The 19,025-nt window shown below is 48.4% G+C and overlaps 1 protein-coding gene across 1 annotated transcript in view; it reads left to right on the top strand.

The window, feature by feature from the left end:
• Nucleotides 1–19,025, top strand: part of LOC126529785 (uncharacterized) — a 76,264-nt gene that overhangs the window by 32,282 nt on the left and 24,957 nt on the right. The window contains exons 5-15 of the mRNA XM_055069897.1: nt 230–268; nt 824–850; nt 942–1,007; nt 1,632–1,664; nt 3,790–3,855; nt 5,177–5,191; nt 5,286–5,309; nt 8,233–8,250; nt 8,346–8,360; nt 9,626–9,646; nt 11,096–11,119. Coding sequence (XP_054925872.1) covers nt 230–268; nt 824–850; nt 942–1,007; nt 1,632–1,664; nt 3,790–3,855; nt 5,177–5,191; nt 5,286–5,309; nt 8,233–8,250; nt 8,346–8,360; nt 9,626–9,646; nt 11,096–11,119 — 348 coding nt within the window. The remainder of the gene's footprint in view (nt 1–229; nt 269–823; nt 851–941; nt 1,008–1,631; nt 1,665–3,789; nt 3,856–5,176; nt 5,192–5,285; nt 5,310–8,232; nt 8,251–8,345; nt 8,361–9,625; nt 9,647–11,095; nt 11,120–19,025) is intronic.

The raw sequence follows: 19,025 nt of genomic DNA, 5'->3' as shown, positions 1-19,025 counted from the left end.
GAAGAGCTATATTTAATTTGTGGGCGCTAAATCAGCTTCGGTAAAATTACCGTGTATGACTAGTCTACAGGCACTGCTACGACATCGAACATTGTTTACTTCTGCGTGTAAGTGAAGCCTTGTAAGAACAGCGCTTTTAAGGTGAAATCCTGGTGGTGTCAGCTATCTGGGAAAGCCATTTGGTGCTACTTGTCACGATCAGATCGATAACTGCTCTCTTGTGTTACAGCCGAATATGTGGAGGTCCCTCTGAAGGTAAAAAAAAAAAGTGAGTACCAATCGCATTGTCGCATCGGATATCAGCGTGTTATACTATCAGCTACTTCCTATTCACATGTAGGTTCGGCGACGTTTGTACGCTAGCTTCCTTGGTCCCACTCTTCGTGGCACTGAGGTTTTCGCCTTTTCTTACTTTATACCCATGGAAGGACATTTTGTTCGCCTAGCTGGTGCTTACTCCGAGGCATAACTGTCTGAGACAAAGTCTTTATAACCTTTCTAACGGATAATACTGTACAACATGTCATTTGCATAGATGTGGAGATAAGATTGTCCATGTACTAGTGTCAGTGCTAGTATATTATACTTTTAGGCTGTCATGCAGTTACAACACAATGATAGCGCTGGTTGGTTCGTATCTTGCTATGCGAACTCATCTATTACAACTCTGTCAGCTATCCCTACTAATTTTTAATAACTTACATAGCACCTTAGAACGGAAAATGCGCAAACTAAAAGCAGTGAGACATTTGAAGCTGCCCTCTTTGCGTCAGCCTGCGCACGAAAGCGCGGCGTTGCTGACAGCCTTTACTGTGATTTGCAGAGCCCAAGAAGGCAAAGAAGCAAAAAGGTTAGTGTCCAAAGTTTATTATAGCTGACGGAAAAGTCTATGCTTGCTGTGCAAGCATACAGGTATACTTTTTTCTTGCGCGTACATGCAGTTACCATTGTCCAAGCAAGACCGGCGTATGACTACTACGACTACGGAAATTCCTATAATAACTACGGTGAGAATCATGCATAATATTATGGGATATCGCGGGCCTATTAATTTAATCGAGGTTTGACAACAGTGTTGTGTGTCTGGATTATTTGCTTTACTTCGCTTGAGAAAAACATACTTAATAAGCGCGTCCCTTCTTATTCTGTGCAGCGCAGTTCGTGCTTAGAAACTGTCGCTGCTAATTATTCCGGTTTTGATGGTCTTGATGTATTTTTTGCGAGTAAAGCTATATTTTCCGACGTACCGCATTTAAAGAAAGAATTACTCCATAGTGGCGCATCATCAGGAATATATCTTACTGGGACAGGTTACGTCAAAGCGCGGGATAGTGCAATAATAAAAAAAGAATGAAAGTGCTTCGGAAAAAGATCGGTAGCTGGATAATGTGCGCGCACTAACGCACACGTGGTCAGAAATACTAGACGAGGTTCGTGAGCTTTTCTGCAACGAGCGAAAATGCCGCGGCTGCTCCATGTACGAATTGGAGGCGCTAGAATGGTGACGGAGCGCTGACTTGCCGAAGCAGTTTGCAACTTTCCCTTTTCAGATTTTTCTTTTTACTTAAGAAAAGGAAATGGTGACAATCATGCTAATACTTCGATTCCGACTTTTTAACTCATTGTCGCAGATGACTACGAAGTTGTGCCTAAAATCAAGAAGAGTGAGTAGATGATCGATCTTCTATTTTGACAGCAAATACCTGCTGTTAGAAGATTTCTATCTCATGTAAGCGTCTGTGTTTAGCGATTCAGCTTCAGCGCAGTATTCGGGGTTGCAAATCGTTTAACACTTTCACGCATTTATCACATACCGGTTAATAACGTTTCATACGGAATGGTTTACTTGGGCCGTCCATGGGGGAGCAGAATATAGTTAATCAAAACGAAGATATTGTCCAGTAAGTGCGATAACGACTACAAACAGCGAGCAGATGTCAAAGTGAGCCTAACTTTCTATAGGGGTTTGCAAAATTCAGAGCCATTTACAAATGGGCATTTCTAGTACATTAAAGATACGCTGCAAGTGCTAGATACGTGTGTTTTCTTCGCTTCGGCATAGCTTGCTGCCTGCTGTGCAAAACGCATCTTTTGCTACGGATTTTGCGTCGTCCTTCTGTGGACACATGGTTCCAGTGTAGATCATTCACTCATTGTTTTAGGTACGCACTGACAGGAGGCCCTAAAGAATGTTGATAGCGACACGCTACAGTTGGACACAAGCTGCGTGTGGTTGTATAGACAAGGCTGCATAAATTGGCGTTGCAATTGTTTTTTGAAGGTCACTGCCGCACTTACTTTCCCCATAAGTAGCCACACGTTGTAAGCAATGCTGGAAACTTTTAATTCCTAGCCGCACGTTCCGTGTACGCCCCACGGAACCTTCGAGGCAAAGAATGCCTCCTGCGTTATAGGGGCATGAGGCGGTTTCTGGGGGGATGCTTCTTCAGGTTGCATCGGCAGCTTGATTCCTTAACGCGAAGCCGTGCATTCACATAGAAAGGGGTGGTGGTACCAGCAAGCAGATCGCCTGGTAATAAAAGAATGATATAGCAGTAACAGGCAAGCGCAGGAATTAAACCCGCTATCGTAAGGCTAGAAAGCTTTGTTTCGTTCCCGAGTGTTCTTCCGATCGGCGCAACCACCGCGTTCCGCTGCCCGGCTTCGCTCCCGGCCGCGTTCCGGCGGCGGAGTCGCCCTCGTGACCAATGGGGGTGCTGGCACGCGAAACCGAACAATTTATTTAAATTAATGTACCCATAACCGAAAATGTTGCTGGGTGCCGCATTGTTTCGTAAAAAAAAAGAAAGGAAGTTGTGCCCGTGTGTGTGTGTGTGTGTATATATATATATATATATATATATATATATATATATATATATATATATATATATATATATATATATATATATATATATATAAAGAGAATACTGAATCGCTGAGTCTGCACTGATTCCATTTATTCCGTGACTGCTGTGGTGTAATCGTGAGATGCTTCAGCCTTCGCACGTTGTTCTGTTTTGAAGTGTCGACGCGCGTGCAACCAAGATCGTGGCTGCGGCCGCGTTAAGCATCAATGTTAACGAAGAAATGATTACCGCTTATAAGGCGCGACTCCGATGACGGAGCTCGAACGACGTAAATCGGCGGCCTGAAAGAGCTCCCAGTTTGTAAAGCTATAAAATGGCGCGATGAATGGTGATCACTCTCGCAATGACCAGTATCCGTGTAGTTGGTGCGAGGCAGAAAACGAGGCACGCGGAGTTATTGTACGAATGGGTCGCTGTACATTTAGGATGTGATGAGAGAGCTATAATTGACGGTGAAGCAGCTATTTTCCAGATTAACATGGTGCACTCGCTTTTTTTAAAAGGTGCGCCTAGGTACACGCGCGCCTTCTTTTTTTCGCTCGCAATGTAATGCGGCTGCCTCGTGCGCCAATCGAACTGATCGTGCTCACTAAGAATTGCAATGCGTGGCTCCAGAAAGCGACCACGGCAGGTGGAGCAAACACGTGTAGAGTACTGTAAGAGGTAACTGTGAAGAGCCCTGGATGCACAACACTGACTTTGAAGAATAGTGAGCGTTTAAAGCATTAGGATGAAAGCGCACGTTGATGGCTGCGCAAGCCCGAGCCGCAGCGCGCGCACGAGCGCACCCCTGCTCGACGAATGCGTCCAGCAACGCTTCGTGCTTGCGTCGCTGAATGTAGCCGTGGTTCTCCATTGGAGATCTGCTGCACTCGCATAAAAGTGACCCGGAGAAGTAACAGTCATTTCTTGTCTCTAGCCAAACACGTCAAGAAGACCTACCGGCAATACCGGGAGCCTGTCTACTACGATGAGCCCAAGAAAGGTGAGCTATGCGGCACGAAAACGTCAATGGCGATACCAATGAGCCAAGAACAGGGATATTGCTTCAAGTTTTGCGGATCGAGGTCATTTTTGCCGCATATGTAGAATTTCAACGGCAAATATACATCGTGCCCAAGAATAGAATTTACTTTGCGCATTCCGACAACATTCCAGTAACTTCCTTGGCTATATACCTGCATAATAGCGCTCTGTCCTGTCGCCTCCGCTTGTACTTCCGCCAGAACCTCCTTGGCAGGCGTTCCCAATAAAGGGCTTGCGAACGGCGATAGCTAGTAAGGAGGACAAAAAGAAAAAGGCGACAACGAGACAAGCACACTCTCGTTTATTGATTTCCTGTTTACTAGTGCCATTTGCAAGCAATGAAAAACAACTAATCCAGTAAAACGTCTTGCCTCGATGCAGTTGTTGACCGAGGGACATCTTTTCGTATTTCGTAATTGCAAGAAATGTTACTGCTACATGAAAGGATAAATTTAATACTGATTAGATAAATTTTGGCAGCGCTCAGACTCGATTGCCTCCCATCTGCAGCTGTTGAATGCCTGTATTTTACTGACAGGGGACAACAGGGGGAAGGGGGATGAAAATTCAACACGATAAGCAAAACGAGAACGAGATGAAAGCAGGAGCCAACGTATCGACAAGTGTACTTTTCTGCAAGGCGACATATTGCCCTCCTCGCCGCAGTCTATACTATAGTACCATAACTCCCGTACATCTGAATATTAGATATCAAATGCAACCTTGAACATAGCCTACGACAAAAAAAAAAAAAAGTCAAGCACTGCCTTTATTAGGGTCGGTTTCCTGGCATTTTTCCAGTACCGTTGCGTAGGCGCTGTGATAGTTTTGACATTTGTGAGTGCCTGAGTAATGATTGAATGTGGTATTTCATTGCAATGCACTTAATGCAACGCATGTTTCTGTTTATTATGAAAAAATTTCGAAGCCAGCACGTGTCCCTTTGGAGCATTACCGCCATTATCAGTGGACGTAAAATTGTCGTCAGTGCTATAATTTTAGTGCGGGTGCAGGAAGATTGTGGACAAAATGGTTTCGAAAAACTGCACAGTGCTTCTGTTACATAAAGCTAATTTTCCAAGTTCTTGATAGCTGTACGCTTTCATCATGCAGCTACTATCTGCGTTAAACAAATGCTGTAATCATTCCAATTTTTTTCTTTCTCAACTGCAGAGCGGCCAATCAGTGAGTTATCTTTTGAGTTTTTTTCTTGTGTGCAAACAAAGCAAGGTTTTGCTAAAATTCCGAAATTAAAGGCGTGCTTCTTGTTTTGCTTACAGATCTTCACATCAAAGGTAAAGGGAAAACTTGAGTTCTGCATCGATATGTCTGCATCGATAATAGCTGCAATATATCACTTTGGTAATTCTGTATCTTCAATCGTTGCAGTAATAAACGAAAAGGCAGAAAAAGGTAAGCCATCCTTTCGTGTTTTTTATTTATGAGCACGTTACTTTCACAGACACTGTGACTTTATTTTTTTCTGGTGCCCTTGAATATAATCACTCATTGTTACAAATGCTATAAAAATATTCCAGATGTTTCTTTACTACAGGTTTCTATCCCTTTGTGGTTTGAGATAAGAGGGCGTTCGTTATGCCGATCGACGAATTGCCGGGAACGTGGCGCAAGCGACGCTCGTGTCCGGCAGGAAAGCAGCCTTTTTCTGCTCTCGTTGAAAAAAATGCCGAATAACGCTTCGAAAACCATTTGCAGATTCGCATTTGCCGTAGGGTATTTAAGTTAGCTGCCGGTGAATAACTCTGTCGTCAAATACGCAATGCGTACGATAGCTTCTTTTCCCGTCTCCTTCTGATATCTCCCTGTTTTATTCAGAATTCATTAGGAAGCTAATATACTTTTAAACAGGCGCTAATACTCGTATCTGACTTCACCCTTCCTCTCTAAAGTTTTCGGGTGATTGAGAGTGTTCTAAGGTTAATAGGTAAATACACTCCTTGCTTTGTCCAAACCGATTCTGGTTAGGCAAGTCTAAGTTGAGCACTTGTAATGCTTTTCCGCCGCATAGGTTCACTTCGCTCGCTATCATCACTCGCAGCGCTGTTCAAACAGGGCGCCCCAGATTACGAGACTTGTGCAACTCCATTCCCGCTTCATGTCAACTGGAAAACCAGGTTTAATCTGCGATCCGCACTGCCGTCTTCCTTCCTGTATGTCGATACGTTCATCGTTTATCGCCGCATCTCTCGATGCGTGGTCTTTATATAGCTTACTCCGAAGAGCCCTCGTTTTCCCGTAAGTCTCGAGCCATGCGTTCGTCTCAAAAACCAATCTCTTTCTCGTAGTTCCGTTCACTGGGCAGCCTGTCACAAACGTACGCCAATACGACAAGCAATTCCTGTTCCTGTCGATCAATATTGACACGAAACAGCCGCCACAGTGTGGTTTACCACCAGCGGCCTCGCCTCAACCGGGCCATCACCGACGTGCTTTCGAAGTACGTTGCGACCGACCCCCACGACTGGGATCTACCATATGTGACGTTCGCGTATATCGCGTCACGACACCGCCAGCTATTCACCATTCTATTTCCTATATGGCCGAGAACCCGCGTTGCCCTTGGACACTTCGCTGCCCTCGGTCCCACGTTCAGCCACTGAATACGCCCGCGACGCGATCGCACACGCCGACCACGCATACCAGCTCGCCCGCACCCGTCTCGAGGCTTCACAGGAGCATCATAGACGCCTCTATGATTGCCACCATCGCGACGTGCACTTTTCTGCCGGTTCTCTGGTGCTTCTCTGGTCACCCATTCGACGCGTAGACCTTTCCGAAAAGCTGCTGTCGCGCTACGCTGGCCCATGCCGTGTGGTGCGACAAGTGACCGATGTCACGTATGAAATCACCCCCGCCGACCTCTCAGCGTCATCGTCAGCTGCAAGTGACATCGTTCACGTGGCGAGACTAAAGCCATACCACACACCTTTCACCGCGGATGTGTAGATTAAGCACCGGGACGGTGCCTCTACTGCCGGCGGGGATGATACGGAAAAGCCGCCACAGTGTGGCTGCAGTGAGGAGGAAGAAGACGAGGTGTGCCCGCTGGATATAGCGTCGCCATTTTGCCCTCCGTTAGCTCCCCTGTTAATAAATTGTAAATAGCGTTGGACATCAGCTACACGTAAGAATATATATATATATATATATATATATATATATATATATATATATATATATATATATATATATATATATATATATATATATATATATATATATATATATATGTGTGTGTGTGTGTGTGTGTGTGTGTGTGTGTGTGTGTGTGTGTGTGTGTGTGTGTGTGTGTGTGTGTGTGTGTGTGTGTGTGTGTGCGCGCGCGCATCGCAAACTGCTTTCTTTAATCCCTTCCTTGCGCCGGTCGGTCAATCGTTCTGTCTGCTATCGCAAAAGAATGCCCCTGATCGAGAGAGTTATCATTCGTGTACGGGCGCGCTTCGAACTCGTCGCCTTTCCGACAGCTGTCAGTTACGCTAAAATGTCGCAGAATGCTGCTAATTTGCACGTGCGTGCGGCAAGATTGTGAGACGCGCCACTTTGCGCTTGCTTTGCCGAAGTCTGTATGCAAAAAAAAAAATAATAATAATGAAGAAAAGAACAAACACGCGCTTTGTGGCTTATCTTGTCCCCTAACAATAATCTACTGTGCCGTGCGTTCCCTTCCTTTAGTGCTCGGTCTTTGAGGCCACGAATTAAATGCACGTAGTGGCGTGACACAGCGTTTTTAGTAGAGAAGCAGTGAACGCTGGGTTAACGCTAATGGAAGTGTTTGTAATTGATTACCGTTACTGTTGGGACACAAGATAAGCGCCAAAGGGTGCACATTTTTTTTCAGAGTGTAGCACTTTGTGTTGCAAACATTTCAACATGGTCATCGCGGGGCATAAGAAGCTCAAATGTTTTTGTATGTCAGCCATACTATGCGTGTGATGAATATTACAAGCCCCCCAAAATAAACAAGTTACAGGTGATGTCAGTAAGACGTTTCTGCACATTGTAACGGGGCGTTGCATGTAACATAAATACGTTGTGAAGTGTATGTACTCGTGTAACACCATTCACGAGAGAAAACGTGGGTTCCCGTTAGCTATCACTATTGCATCTCGTTCGCTCTGAAAGGTGTAGTCTGCCGTATCTTTTTAAAGCCGGGTTTCCTGCCAAAGGTACCACATTACTGTTTCCAGAGGCCATAAGCTCTTGGTCTTTGAACTAAGCAATGCACTCGCGTGCGTCTTGAATCAATACACTCAGTGAGCTCGAATCAATGGACACACTCGCAAACTAACGTATGCTTCTGTATGCTCATCTGCAGTGAAAGAAGGCTACCCAGGTGAGCGCTGCTGGACTTTTTTGTTCCAATATAATCGCTTCTCTCGCTTTCTGCACCTCCTTACTGACGGGCGATTTTCGTTTTGCTTTGCGCAGTGCCGGTGGAAGTCCGTAAGTCAGTTTCTTCACTTTCTAGGCTTATTTGGTTACGTGTTTGGGTAGAGTACCTCGTTGTCTCACTTTCGCCGACGCAATGGAACTGTCGCAAAGTAGCGGGGCGTGTGAAGACGGTCGGGATGAGGCGGGATTCTTGCAGAAGCTGAACGCTAGTTCTGAGCCCATGCAAATCGCAATAAAAATGTCTTCGACAGCCATTGACTCCCGCATGTATTACCCCGGGGCCTTCATAGAAGTGAAAGAAGTAAATAAATCATCTTAAAACTTATTGTGCCCAACAAACAGGGACGAAGAATAGAAGAAACACAAGGACGAGCGCTTTCCTTGTGTTTCTTCGTCCCTGTTCGTTGCGCACAATAAGTTTTAAGATGAATTTGTTCCAACTAGGCCGACTCGCAGTCTTGCTTAAGTAAATAATATAAGAAAGCTAACGCCGCCTCAAATGAAAACGATCTACGCGCACAGGGCAACACGCGAGCAAATAGCGAAGAAGCCTGTAAAAGCTACAGAAGTACGTAGCTCTCTCGCAGTCAGCGTATCGTAACTTGCAGACTGTCGGTTGGAAAGACGCGTGGTACGCAAATGTGGGCGCGCTGGGTCCGGGTACCTCAGTGCGGAGCAGCGTTCACTGCGACGGCTGCGCGATGCACGCGGTGTGCGAAGGAGGCGCCAAACTTGGGGCGCCATTTCTTTCTTTTTTTCATTTTCCGATCTGTTTGCCTTTGGTGATCCTTTGGTCCCTTTATCGCCGAGGCGATAAAGGGACCATGATGGGACGGATGATAAACGAGTGGACGAAAAGCGAGAGCGTTTCTTGCGTGAACAGGGGGGACGAATGTGCAGCGCAAGTGTGGGCATATTTACAAATCAATACTTTTTTTTTCTCTGTGCTTAGCTTCGAGTTCATCGTGACGTAGGAGCATCAGTCGCGAACAACTCTTTCGTGACACTTTTGTGACCTGACAGCACGTAACCGGGGAGGCACTTTTGTATGCACAGTGCACAGACGTGGCGTTGCGAAAAAAAAAATTACACTGTGTCTTTCGACGCCATATTATTTCTCTCTGACTGAAACTAACTGCACACGTTGGCGCTGTAATGATGTGTGAAAGTGTACCTGCAGAAGTTAACTTTACGTTTCATAAGCTGGGATCAAGACGCCTGCAATAGTTCGCAGTTGAAGCTCGGAGTTCGTTGCGATGTGTAAGGGCTGCGATCTTCATGCACCGGATTAACGCGAACGTACTTCTTCTTTTCAGCGGTGTACAGGGACCGCATACGTAAGTGTACTTGCTTCTCTGAATGCAGCTCAGCGGAATTTGATGCGCATCTCAAGCGAACTGGTGCTAACGCAATGTCGGGTCCAGTTGTTGCGGCCGTATACTGTTTCCTCTAATTATTATGATCTAGTTATCGAGGAGGGGCGAGGGGATTACACGTTGTACTTTGTTTGATGGATACTGGAATGGAATACACCGTGTACTTTGTTTAATAGATATCAGCGAGGTGGCTATCACGGAGGAGGAGGAGCATTACGACAGATGTCGCCCCTCGAGTTCAGAAAAAGTAAAATAAACGTGCTATCTGCTTGCAGCGAAGCAGCTGGAAGTTTGATTTAGGCTATATAGCGTTTGCGCATGCACCTACATGAAATTATTCCTAATGTACAATGTTTCACTTAAACAAATGTGGCAATTTGGGATACAGCCAGGGATTACGCTGCGATGAGTACGCTAGAAAGCAATATTCAACAGCGTGCAACCTATTTCTAATTGTCGCTCTTGGTCCTAATATAATTGAAGCTTCCTTACTGCCAAGGCTATACCAATCGAATGCGACTATCCTTTGTAACTGTTGTGTTGTGCTGGTTAAACTGCACAGGTATAAGCGACGCCTCTTGACGTCGATCAGCCATTGGAGCGTGTGTTAGACGGGACGCAGCAGAATAAATCCGCACCGAGTAAACCTGTTGCTTCTGGACGACGAAATCACGAACTAGAATCGGACTCCATTCTATGCTTCTTGTGAAGCAGTATTCGACGTTAGGTAATGTACAGCGTATGACGTAATAGAGGTTGGATTGCGCAACATTTTGACGAGACACACAGAAGAGAAGCGCACACCACAGAGCGCTGACCTCTAAGCCTCTGGTATGCTATACCAACACGCCCAGTCGTCAAGCTTGACATGTATGACGTAACATTCCCAGTTGAGCTTTATAATAAAAATGTTTGCAAACTAAAACTCTCAGCTTGTAAAAAAATGTGTCCGCGTACTAAGCTTCCCCTCGCACGGCTGCTGTTAGGCGCGAGTTGATGTGCATCTTTATTAAACTGAGGCAAACGCTATTTCATGTCTCTCTCTAGCTGTCGTGCATTTTATGCCAATTGAAGGCGCTCGGATTTGTTAAAGTATAATAATATGGATGACTGCATATATCTTCGGACATCGAGAGAAGCATCCTGTATAATTATGGTCAGATTCTCGCGGTTTGGTGCACGATAAAATAAATATACGTTTTCCTAAAAATGCGGTTAGGCATATCTTCGGCACTCGCAGTCGCTGTGACATTGTGGCAGCTAGGTTATTTGTACCGCAACTCGAATGGTGTCAGGCTGACCACCCGATAATACCCATCAGGGAAAGAAAAGACACCCCAAGTGCTGTTACACAGGACGGTTTACCGGAATGAGGTTAATAATCTTCCTTCTTTTATGCTTCATTCGCAGAGAAAGTGCCAGTTTATCAAAACGGTATGTATTCAAGGCAACTTTCTGTCTCATTTTGGGATGGAGGAGGGCAAGGGTTATTGATACATATTAATAGCAGCATGACATATATATCCTACATCTAGTAAACGCTTGCCGTACTTCAAATAGAAAAAAAAAGCGAAGTGACAAAAGCCTGGCAAGAAAGCCTTCAGCTTGCTAGTATCCTCGCTATGAAAGTACCATTAACCATTAGAGCGCATGAGTTCCGTTTAGACGCACTCCATTTGAAAGAATTAATTCTGGGCTTGTGAATGCCTGTGTTGCTCAAAAATAGGGTTTCAGTGCCGCTATTTGTACCTTAGTGTGGGAAGCTACAGGTAAAACGAATATTGTGAAAATATTTAAATGGCTCGGCATATCAATAACATGGGTTTTCTAGAGACAAGACGGCCAGCCTTCTTAAAGTACAACGTCATTAATTAAGCAAAGCTTATGCACTTTGTCTTCTGGGTTCATGTTACTTTTTCGAGCGCTGCCTTCCGAAGTTTTCTAGTGGCTACTGCCTCCGCGGCGCAGAAACATAGTTCTACCTACACGTGATATATCGTGCGTCCCGAGGTTTAGTAGTAAGTATAAGTTACAGCCATCGCAACACCATACATTTTAAGTGAGCATCAAAATATATAACTGCTTCTTCCTTCGAAGAGCTTCACACGCATATTGTAAAGATGAGGTAACCATCGAATTTCGTTTGTTCCTAACTGCTTTGTAGTCCTTGAACTCTTTTAGCGCTTTCTATCTTCTGGATTTTTTTCCTCTCGTTTTGAAGAGCCAAGAGTGTTGCATTTTTCTTCTGTTTACATGCTTATGTCTTGAAGGCGTATTCGAATATTTATATTAATCCTGCTTATTTTCTTGAATTAATTGTTGTGATTGGTATTGATCATTATTTCAAGTGTCCGAACAGTGCTGCATCCTACTGTGCCGCCATGCGCGCCTTGTAATGGATTGTCGTCCTAGTCAAAGTGTTCGCAACAGCTTTTAGCAGGTATATATGACACACACGCACGCACACACACGCACACACACGCACACGCACGCACGCATGCACACACACGCACACGCACGCACACACACACGCACACACACACAGAGAGAGAGAGAGAGAGAGAGAGAGAGAGAGAGAGAGAGAGAGAAGACCGGTCTACCGAAACTCTGGAAATGGAACACTGGTTCTGTGTACTGTGCAGCGTCGCTTCATGTCTCCCTCTCTACCCATTACATATATATATATATATATATATATATATATATATATATATATATATATATATATATATATATACCGAGGAACCCAATAACCGAGGGACCCAAGCTTTATTAACCATAATGTTGCAGGAAGAAAGCAGGCCCACGATTGTAAAATAACGTATATTTACAACTGGCGTATATGGCGTTCAGGCAACTGCCAGACTTCGTCTTCGTCTAGTCCAATTCAACTTCTTCGTTCGCTTCACCGTAACATCACCCTCCCGGTGGAGTAGCTCCTCCCGGTGCAAGTTATAGAGCCTCACTTAACGAGGGGACATAGGGCTTAAGCCTGGCGACATGAACAACATCGCTGGTGACGTTGCGATGCACTGAAGGCTGACCAACTGGGGCGATCTCGTATGTCACGTCAGACAGTTGGCGTAAGATCTGGTACAGACCAGAATACCGGGAAAGTAGTTTTTCCGACAAGCCTACGCGACGTGAAGGCGTCCAGAGAAGGACAAGGGAATCAGGTGAAAAATGATAGTCTCGGTGCCGAAGGTCGTAGCGTCGCTTTTGAGAAGCTTGCGAGACTGTGAGGCGATGACGGGCGACATCTCGGGCCTGGTCAATAGCATCGCGAGCGTAACCAGTGCTGGGTGATTGTACTGCGGAAGGTAGCAACGTGTCAAAGGCCAAGGTGGGGTCGCGGCCATACAAAAGGTAAAATGGTGAAAATCCGGCAGTGTCGTGACGGGACGAGTTGTATGCGAAAGTGATGTATGGTAAAGCGACGTCCCAGTCACGGTGATCGTCGGAAACGTACTATCGGCCAAAAAAGTAAACGGACCACAGCTTAGGTGGCCGGAGCGGCTGCGGGGCCACACCGGGGCGCTGCTATCTCGCTCCGCGCGCTGACGGCGAGAGTGCACCGGGTGACGCCAGACTTCGCCGTCACTCTCACGCGGAGCCTTGTCACGCTTGATAAATTTCTAGTGTACCGTTCGGTTGCTCTACTGCTGGTGTAGACGCAATGCCCAACGTGCAAGTCGTCCAGTTGGGTCCTTCAAAGAGGACAGCCAGCAGAGGGCGTGATGATCGGTTACGACGCAGAAGCTCCGAACGAAAAGGTACGGCCGGAATTTCGCGACCGCCCATACGAGCGCGAGACATTCTCTCTCAGTAATGGAGTAATTTCGCTCGGGCTTGGAAAGAAGGCGGCTAGCGTAAGCGATGACACGGTCTTGGCCCTGCTGACGCTGAGCGAGGACAGCGCCGATGCCATGACCACTCGCGTCAGTTCGTACTTCAGTGGGCGCAGAAGGGTCAAAGTGTGACAGAATTGGGGAAGTTGTAAGCCGCTCAATCAGGGTAGAAAAGGCTTTCTCCTGCAGTGGTCCCCAAGAGAAAGAGACGTCTTTCTTAAGAAGGTCAGTGAGAGGGTGAGCGACGTCGGCAAAATTTTTCACAAATCGCCGGAAATAAAAGCATAAGCCCAGAAAACTACGGACATCGTTTGTTGAACAAGGTACAGGAAAATTTCGCGCAGCGTGAACTTTCTGTGGATCAGGTTGGATTCCGGCGGCGTTTACGAGATGGTCGATCATGTTAATTTCACGGCGACCGAAATGGCACTTGGAGTTTAGCTGAAGGCCAGCCCTGTGAAACACGGAGAGTATTGACACGTGTGCTTATCTTTATCGGCCGACCACGTTTCGCCGCTTAAATCGCACAGCGAGGGACGCGCCTGCATGTATCCGATGTTTCTGGAAAGTTATCGATGCTTCTACCCGGCTGTCTGTTGTCGCCGAACCTTGTTATCTGATTTCATCGCGTAACGCGAATGGTGTGGAACTTTGTGGAAGGCACGCGGGTCCAAATGATTAGTCTGGAACATTCGACGACTGCTCTATAAAAGCCGACGCGCTTGACCCGCTAATCAGATTTTCGACGATCGCCGACTGTGTTCGCCGCTATCGTTGTGCTTTAAGTCTAGCCTGTTTTGTGGGCACAGGTTCGCCCAATAAAAGCTAGTTTTGTCTTTCACAGTACTGCTACTGTGTTCTTTGGCGTCACTACCACGTGACATCTGGTGGAGGTGCTTTTTGTCCATGTACCGGACGCCCCCGACAAGCCGTGATCCAAGCCCGGACTGCAAAAAGGACACCAACGTAGTCCCGGACCATCGAGCAAGCCGCCGTCTTCAACAGCTACCCCCGGAGCACGGACTTCTACTTGAGAAGACCAAGAAGATTGTGGCCAAAGCAACCCCAATGGCAGCCCCAGCGTCCCCCATCGTGCTGCAGCAGCCCAGGGAACCACCGACGTTCCGCGGTTCCACATTTGAGGACCCGGAAAGCTGGCTGGAAACATATGAGAGGGTCGCTACGTTAAATAGCTGGAACAATGACGACAAACTGCGATATGTCTTCTTCGCATTGGAAGACGCTGCCAGGACGTGGTTCGAGAACCGCGAAGCCACCTTGACGACCTGGGACCTGTTCCGAAGCGGCTTCCTGCAGACATTCGCAAACGTCGTACGCCGAGAACGAGCCCAAGCGCTATTAGAATCCCGGGTGCAGCTACCTAATGAGACAACCGCGATCTTCACGGAGGAAATGAGCCGTCTATTCCGCCACGCTGACCCGGAAATGTCAGAGGAAAAGAAAGTCCGGCTCCTGATGCGCGGTGTAAAGGAGGAACTTTTCGCCGGTATGGTACGAAGCCCACCGAAGACTGTCGACGAGTTTCTTCGCGAGGCCACTAGCATCGAGAAGACACTGGAAATGCGGAACCGGCAATTCAACCGGCGCACGAATTCAACAAGCTACGCCGGAGTTCAGTCACTGGCCACCGACGACCTGCGCGAGACTATCCGAGCGGTCGTGCGGGAGGAGCTACAGAAGCTGTTCCCGTCATCACAGCCTCAAGTGGCTTCGATTGCCGACGTCGTACGTGAAGAGCTCCAACAGCAACTCGGAGTAGCCCCTGAATCGCCGCAGCCTCAGCCGCAAGCGATGACATACGCCGCCGTCGCCCGCCGTCAAGGTCCCCCTCCGCGACAACGCCAGGGCCCTGTAACGCCGCAATTCCGTCGTCCACCGCCGCCGCCGCCAGCACGCCCACCCGTCGCCCAGCGCACCTACGCGAGGAAGACTGACGTTTGGCGCGCCCCCGACCACCGCCCGCTTTGCTATCACTGCGGAGAAGCCGGGCACATCTACCGCCGATGCCAATACCGGGAGATGGGACTCCGAGGGTTCGCCGTTAACGCGCCGCGACCACAGATTGGCGAACGACCTCGCGATATCGCGGACTACCTCGCCGCCACTCAGTGGAACCCTCGACGACCGTCCCGTTCGCCGTCACCAGGCCGCTACCTGCCGCCGCAGCACCGACCATACACCGGCCCAGCCCGGGGCCGCTCTGCGAGCCCATATCCGGAAAACTAAAAGCAGCAACCGATGGAGGTGCGGTTGCTGTTCGTCGAACTGACGAAGATCCTCCGCCGCCGACGAAGACGACAAAGAGTCCATCTCGACGACATAATGACACGCCGCCGTCCCGCCGAAATCAGGAAGCCAAGACTACACCGACGAAAGACGACTTGACGACGCGACGTTCCAACTTCAGTTCAACACGACGCGGCCGTGATCCAACGCCAAGACCTAACTGCAATGCCAGACAAAGAACAACCGACCTCGACGTGCTTCTCGACGGCCACGCAGTCACTGCCTTAGTCGACACAGGGGCCGATTACTCCGTAATGAGTGGACACATCGCCGCGCAGTTGAAGAAAGTTAAGACCGCGTGGGAAGGCCCTCAGATTCGCACCGCTGGAGGACACCTCATCACGCCGACTGGGATCTGCACGGCAAGAATAACCATTCATGACCGGACTTACCCTGCCACCTTCGTTATCCTCCAACAGTGTTCACGAGACGTCATTCTCGGTATGGACTTCCTGGACCAACACGGCGCAATCATCAACCTGAAGTCGAAGTCAATAACGCTGTCGGAAGATAAAGCAATGCCGCCGGAGAGCCCTCGTAGTCACCACGCCTTGAGTGTGCTCGAAGATCAAGTGAGCATCCCGCCTCGCTCGAGCATTGTTATTTCGGTCCGCACCGAAACACCCGCTGACGTAGAAGGCGTCATCGAAGGCGACCAACGTCTACTGCTAGACCGTGAAATTTGCGTCGCAAGAGGGATCGCTCGACTGCATGGAGGGAAAACTGAAGTGTTCCTGACAAACTTCAGCCAGGAGTTCAAGCACATCAACAAGGGCACGAAGATCGCGTACATCGAGGAAATTCTGGAAACAAGTAATGCGTTTGTCCTCTCGGATTCCGCCGCATCTACCCCGACGACCATGATTCCCGAACCAGACCACGACATTAATCCAAATCTCCCTATGATTAAGCAACAGATGCTCAGAAGTCTGCTCCGACGATACAAAGGCTGCTTTTCGACGTCATCGAGGATTCGACAAACACCAGTCGCCAAGCATCGCATAATCACCGAGGAGTGCGCTCGACCACTCCGTCAGAGCCCTTACCGAGTTTCGCCGCGAGAACGTGAAGCTATAAGAGAACAAGTCGACGAAATGCTGCGCGACGACATCATCCAGCCGTCGAAAAGCCCGTGGGCATCCCCGGTTGTCCTGGTGAAGAAAAAGGACGGAACCCTACGTTTCTGCGTCGATTATCGTCGTCTGAACAAGATCACGAAGAAGGACGTATACCCCCTCCCACGGATAGACGACGCATTGGATCGGCTCTGCAACGCTAAATACTTCTCGTCGATGGACCTCAAGTCTGGTTATTGGCAAATAGAAGTCGACGAAAGAGATCGCGAAAAGACCGCCTTCATCACCCCAGACGGCCTCTACGAGTTCAAGGTTATGCCATTCGGACTGTGCTCGGCGCCTGCAACGTTCCAGCGCGTGATGGACACGGTTTTAGCAGGATTGAAGTGGCAGACCTGTCTCGTATACTTGGATGACGTCGTCGTCTTCGCCGGAAATTTCGACGTTCACCTTAGGCGGCTTGAAACAGTACTAGAGGCCATCAGGTCATCAGGACTTACTCTGAAGCCGGAAAAGTGCCGCTTCGCTTACGAGGAGCTTCTATTTTTAGGCCACGTCATCAGCAAATCTGGAGTCCGCCCCGACCCGCAGAAGACAGCTGCCATAGCAAAGTTCCCACAGCCCATCGACAAGAAGGCAGTGCGTAGATTTCTTGGCATGTGTGCCTACTACAGGCGATTTGTCAAGAACTTTTCACGCATCGCAGAGCCGCTGACGCAGCTAACTAAATGTGACGTCGAGTTCAAGTGGGAGACGCCGCAGGCCGACGCATTTCAAGAACTCAAACGACGCATGCAGTCGCCGCCCGTACTTGCGCACTTCGACGAGCACGCCGATACCGAAATCCACACTGACGCCAGTAGCCTAGGCCTCGGTGCCGTCCTAGTCCAGAGAAAAGATGGACATGAACACGTGATAGCTTACGCTAGCCGGTCGTTGTCAAAAGCGGAAGGCAATTATTCTACAACCGAAAAGGAATGCCTCGCCATCGTTTGGGCTACAGCGAAATTTCGCCCTTACCTATATGGCAGGCCATTCAAAGTCGTCAGCGACCATCACGCCTTGTGTTGGCTAGCGAATTTAAAGGATCCCTCAGGACGGCTGGCACGGTGGAGCCTCAGACTACAAGAATACGACATCACTGTAACATACAAGTCCGGACGAAAACACTCAGACGCCGATTGCCTATCACGCGCCCCCATTGACCCGCCGCCGCAAGATGACGAGGATGACGACGCCTTCCTTGGAATAATAAGCGCGGAAGACTTCGCCGAACAACAACGAGCGGACCCGGAGCTCAAAGGCCTCGTCGATTATTTGGAAGGGCACACCGACGTTGTCCCCAGGGCATTTGAGCGCGGATTATCTTCCTTCACGCTTCAAAACAGTCTACTCGTGAAGAAGAACTTCTCACCAGTCCGCGCCAGCTACCTTCTTGTTGTACCGTCAGCGCTGCGTCCAGAGATACTGCACGCCCTACACGACGATCCAACCGCTGGGCACCTCGGATTCTCCCGGACGCTGTCGAGAATACAGGAAAGGTATTACTGGCCGCGTCTGATCGCCGACGTCGCCCGTTACGTCAAGACATGCCGAGATTGTCAACGACGCAAGACACCACCGACAAGGCCAGCAGGATTACTACAGCCGATCGAACCTCCTCGCCGACCATTCCAGCAGATTGGGATGGATTTGTTGGGGCCGTTTCCGATGTCAACATCCGGGAATAAGTGGATCGTCGTGGCGACGGACTATCTCACCCGCTTTGCTGAAACTAAAGCTCTACCAAAAGGCAGCGCAGCCGAAGTGGCGAAATTTTTCGTCGAAAACATCCTGCTGCGACATGGTGCCCCAGAAGTCCTCATCACCGACAGAGGAACGGCTTTTACAGCAGAGCTCACCCAAGCCATACTGCAGTACAGCCAGACAAGCCACAGGAGGACAACTGCCTACCATCCGCAGACGAATGGTCTCACGGAGCGCCTGAACAAGACCCTCGCCGACATGCTTGCAATGTACGTCGACGTCGAACACAAGACGTGGGACGCGGTCCTGCCGTACGTAACCTTTGCGTACAACACGGCGGTGCAAGAAACAACACAGATCACG

The sequence above is a fragment of the Dermacentor andersoni genome, chromosome 9, assembly GCF_023375885.2.
Source record: "Dermacentor andersoni chromosome 9, qqDerAnde1_hic_scaffold, whole genome shotgun sequence".
Classification (NCBI taxonomy): Eukaryota; Metazoa; Arthropoda; class Arachnida; order Ixodida; family Ixodidae; genus Dermacentor; species Dermacentor andersoni.
The sequence above is the reverse complement of the archived record's forward strand: the minus strand, read 5'-3'. Positions and strand labels throughout refer to the sequence as shown.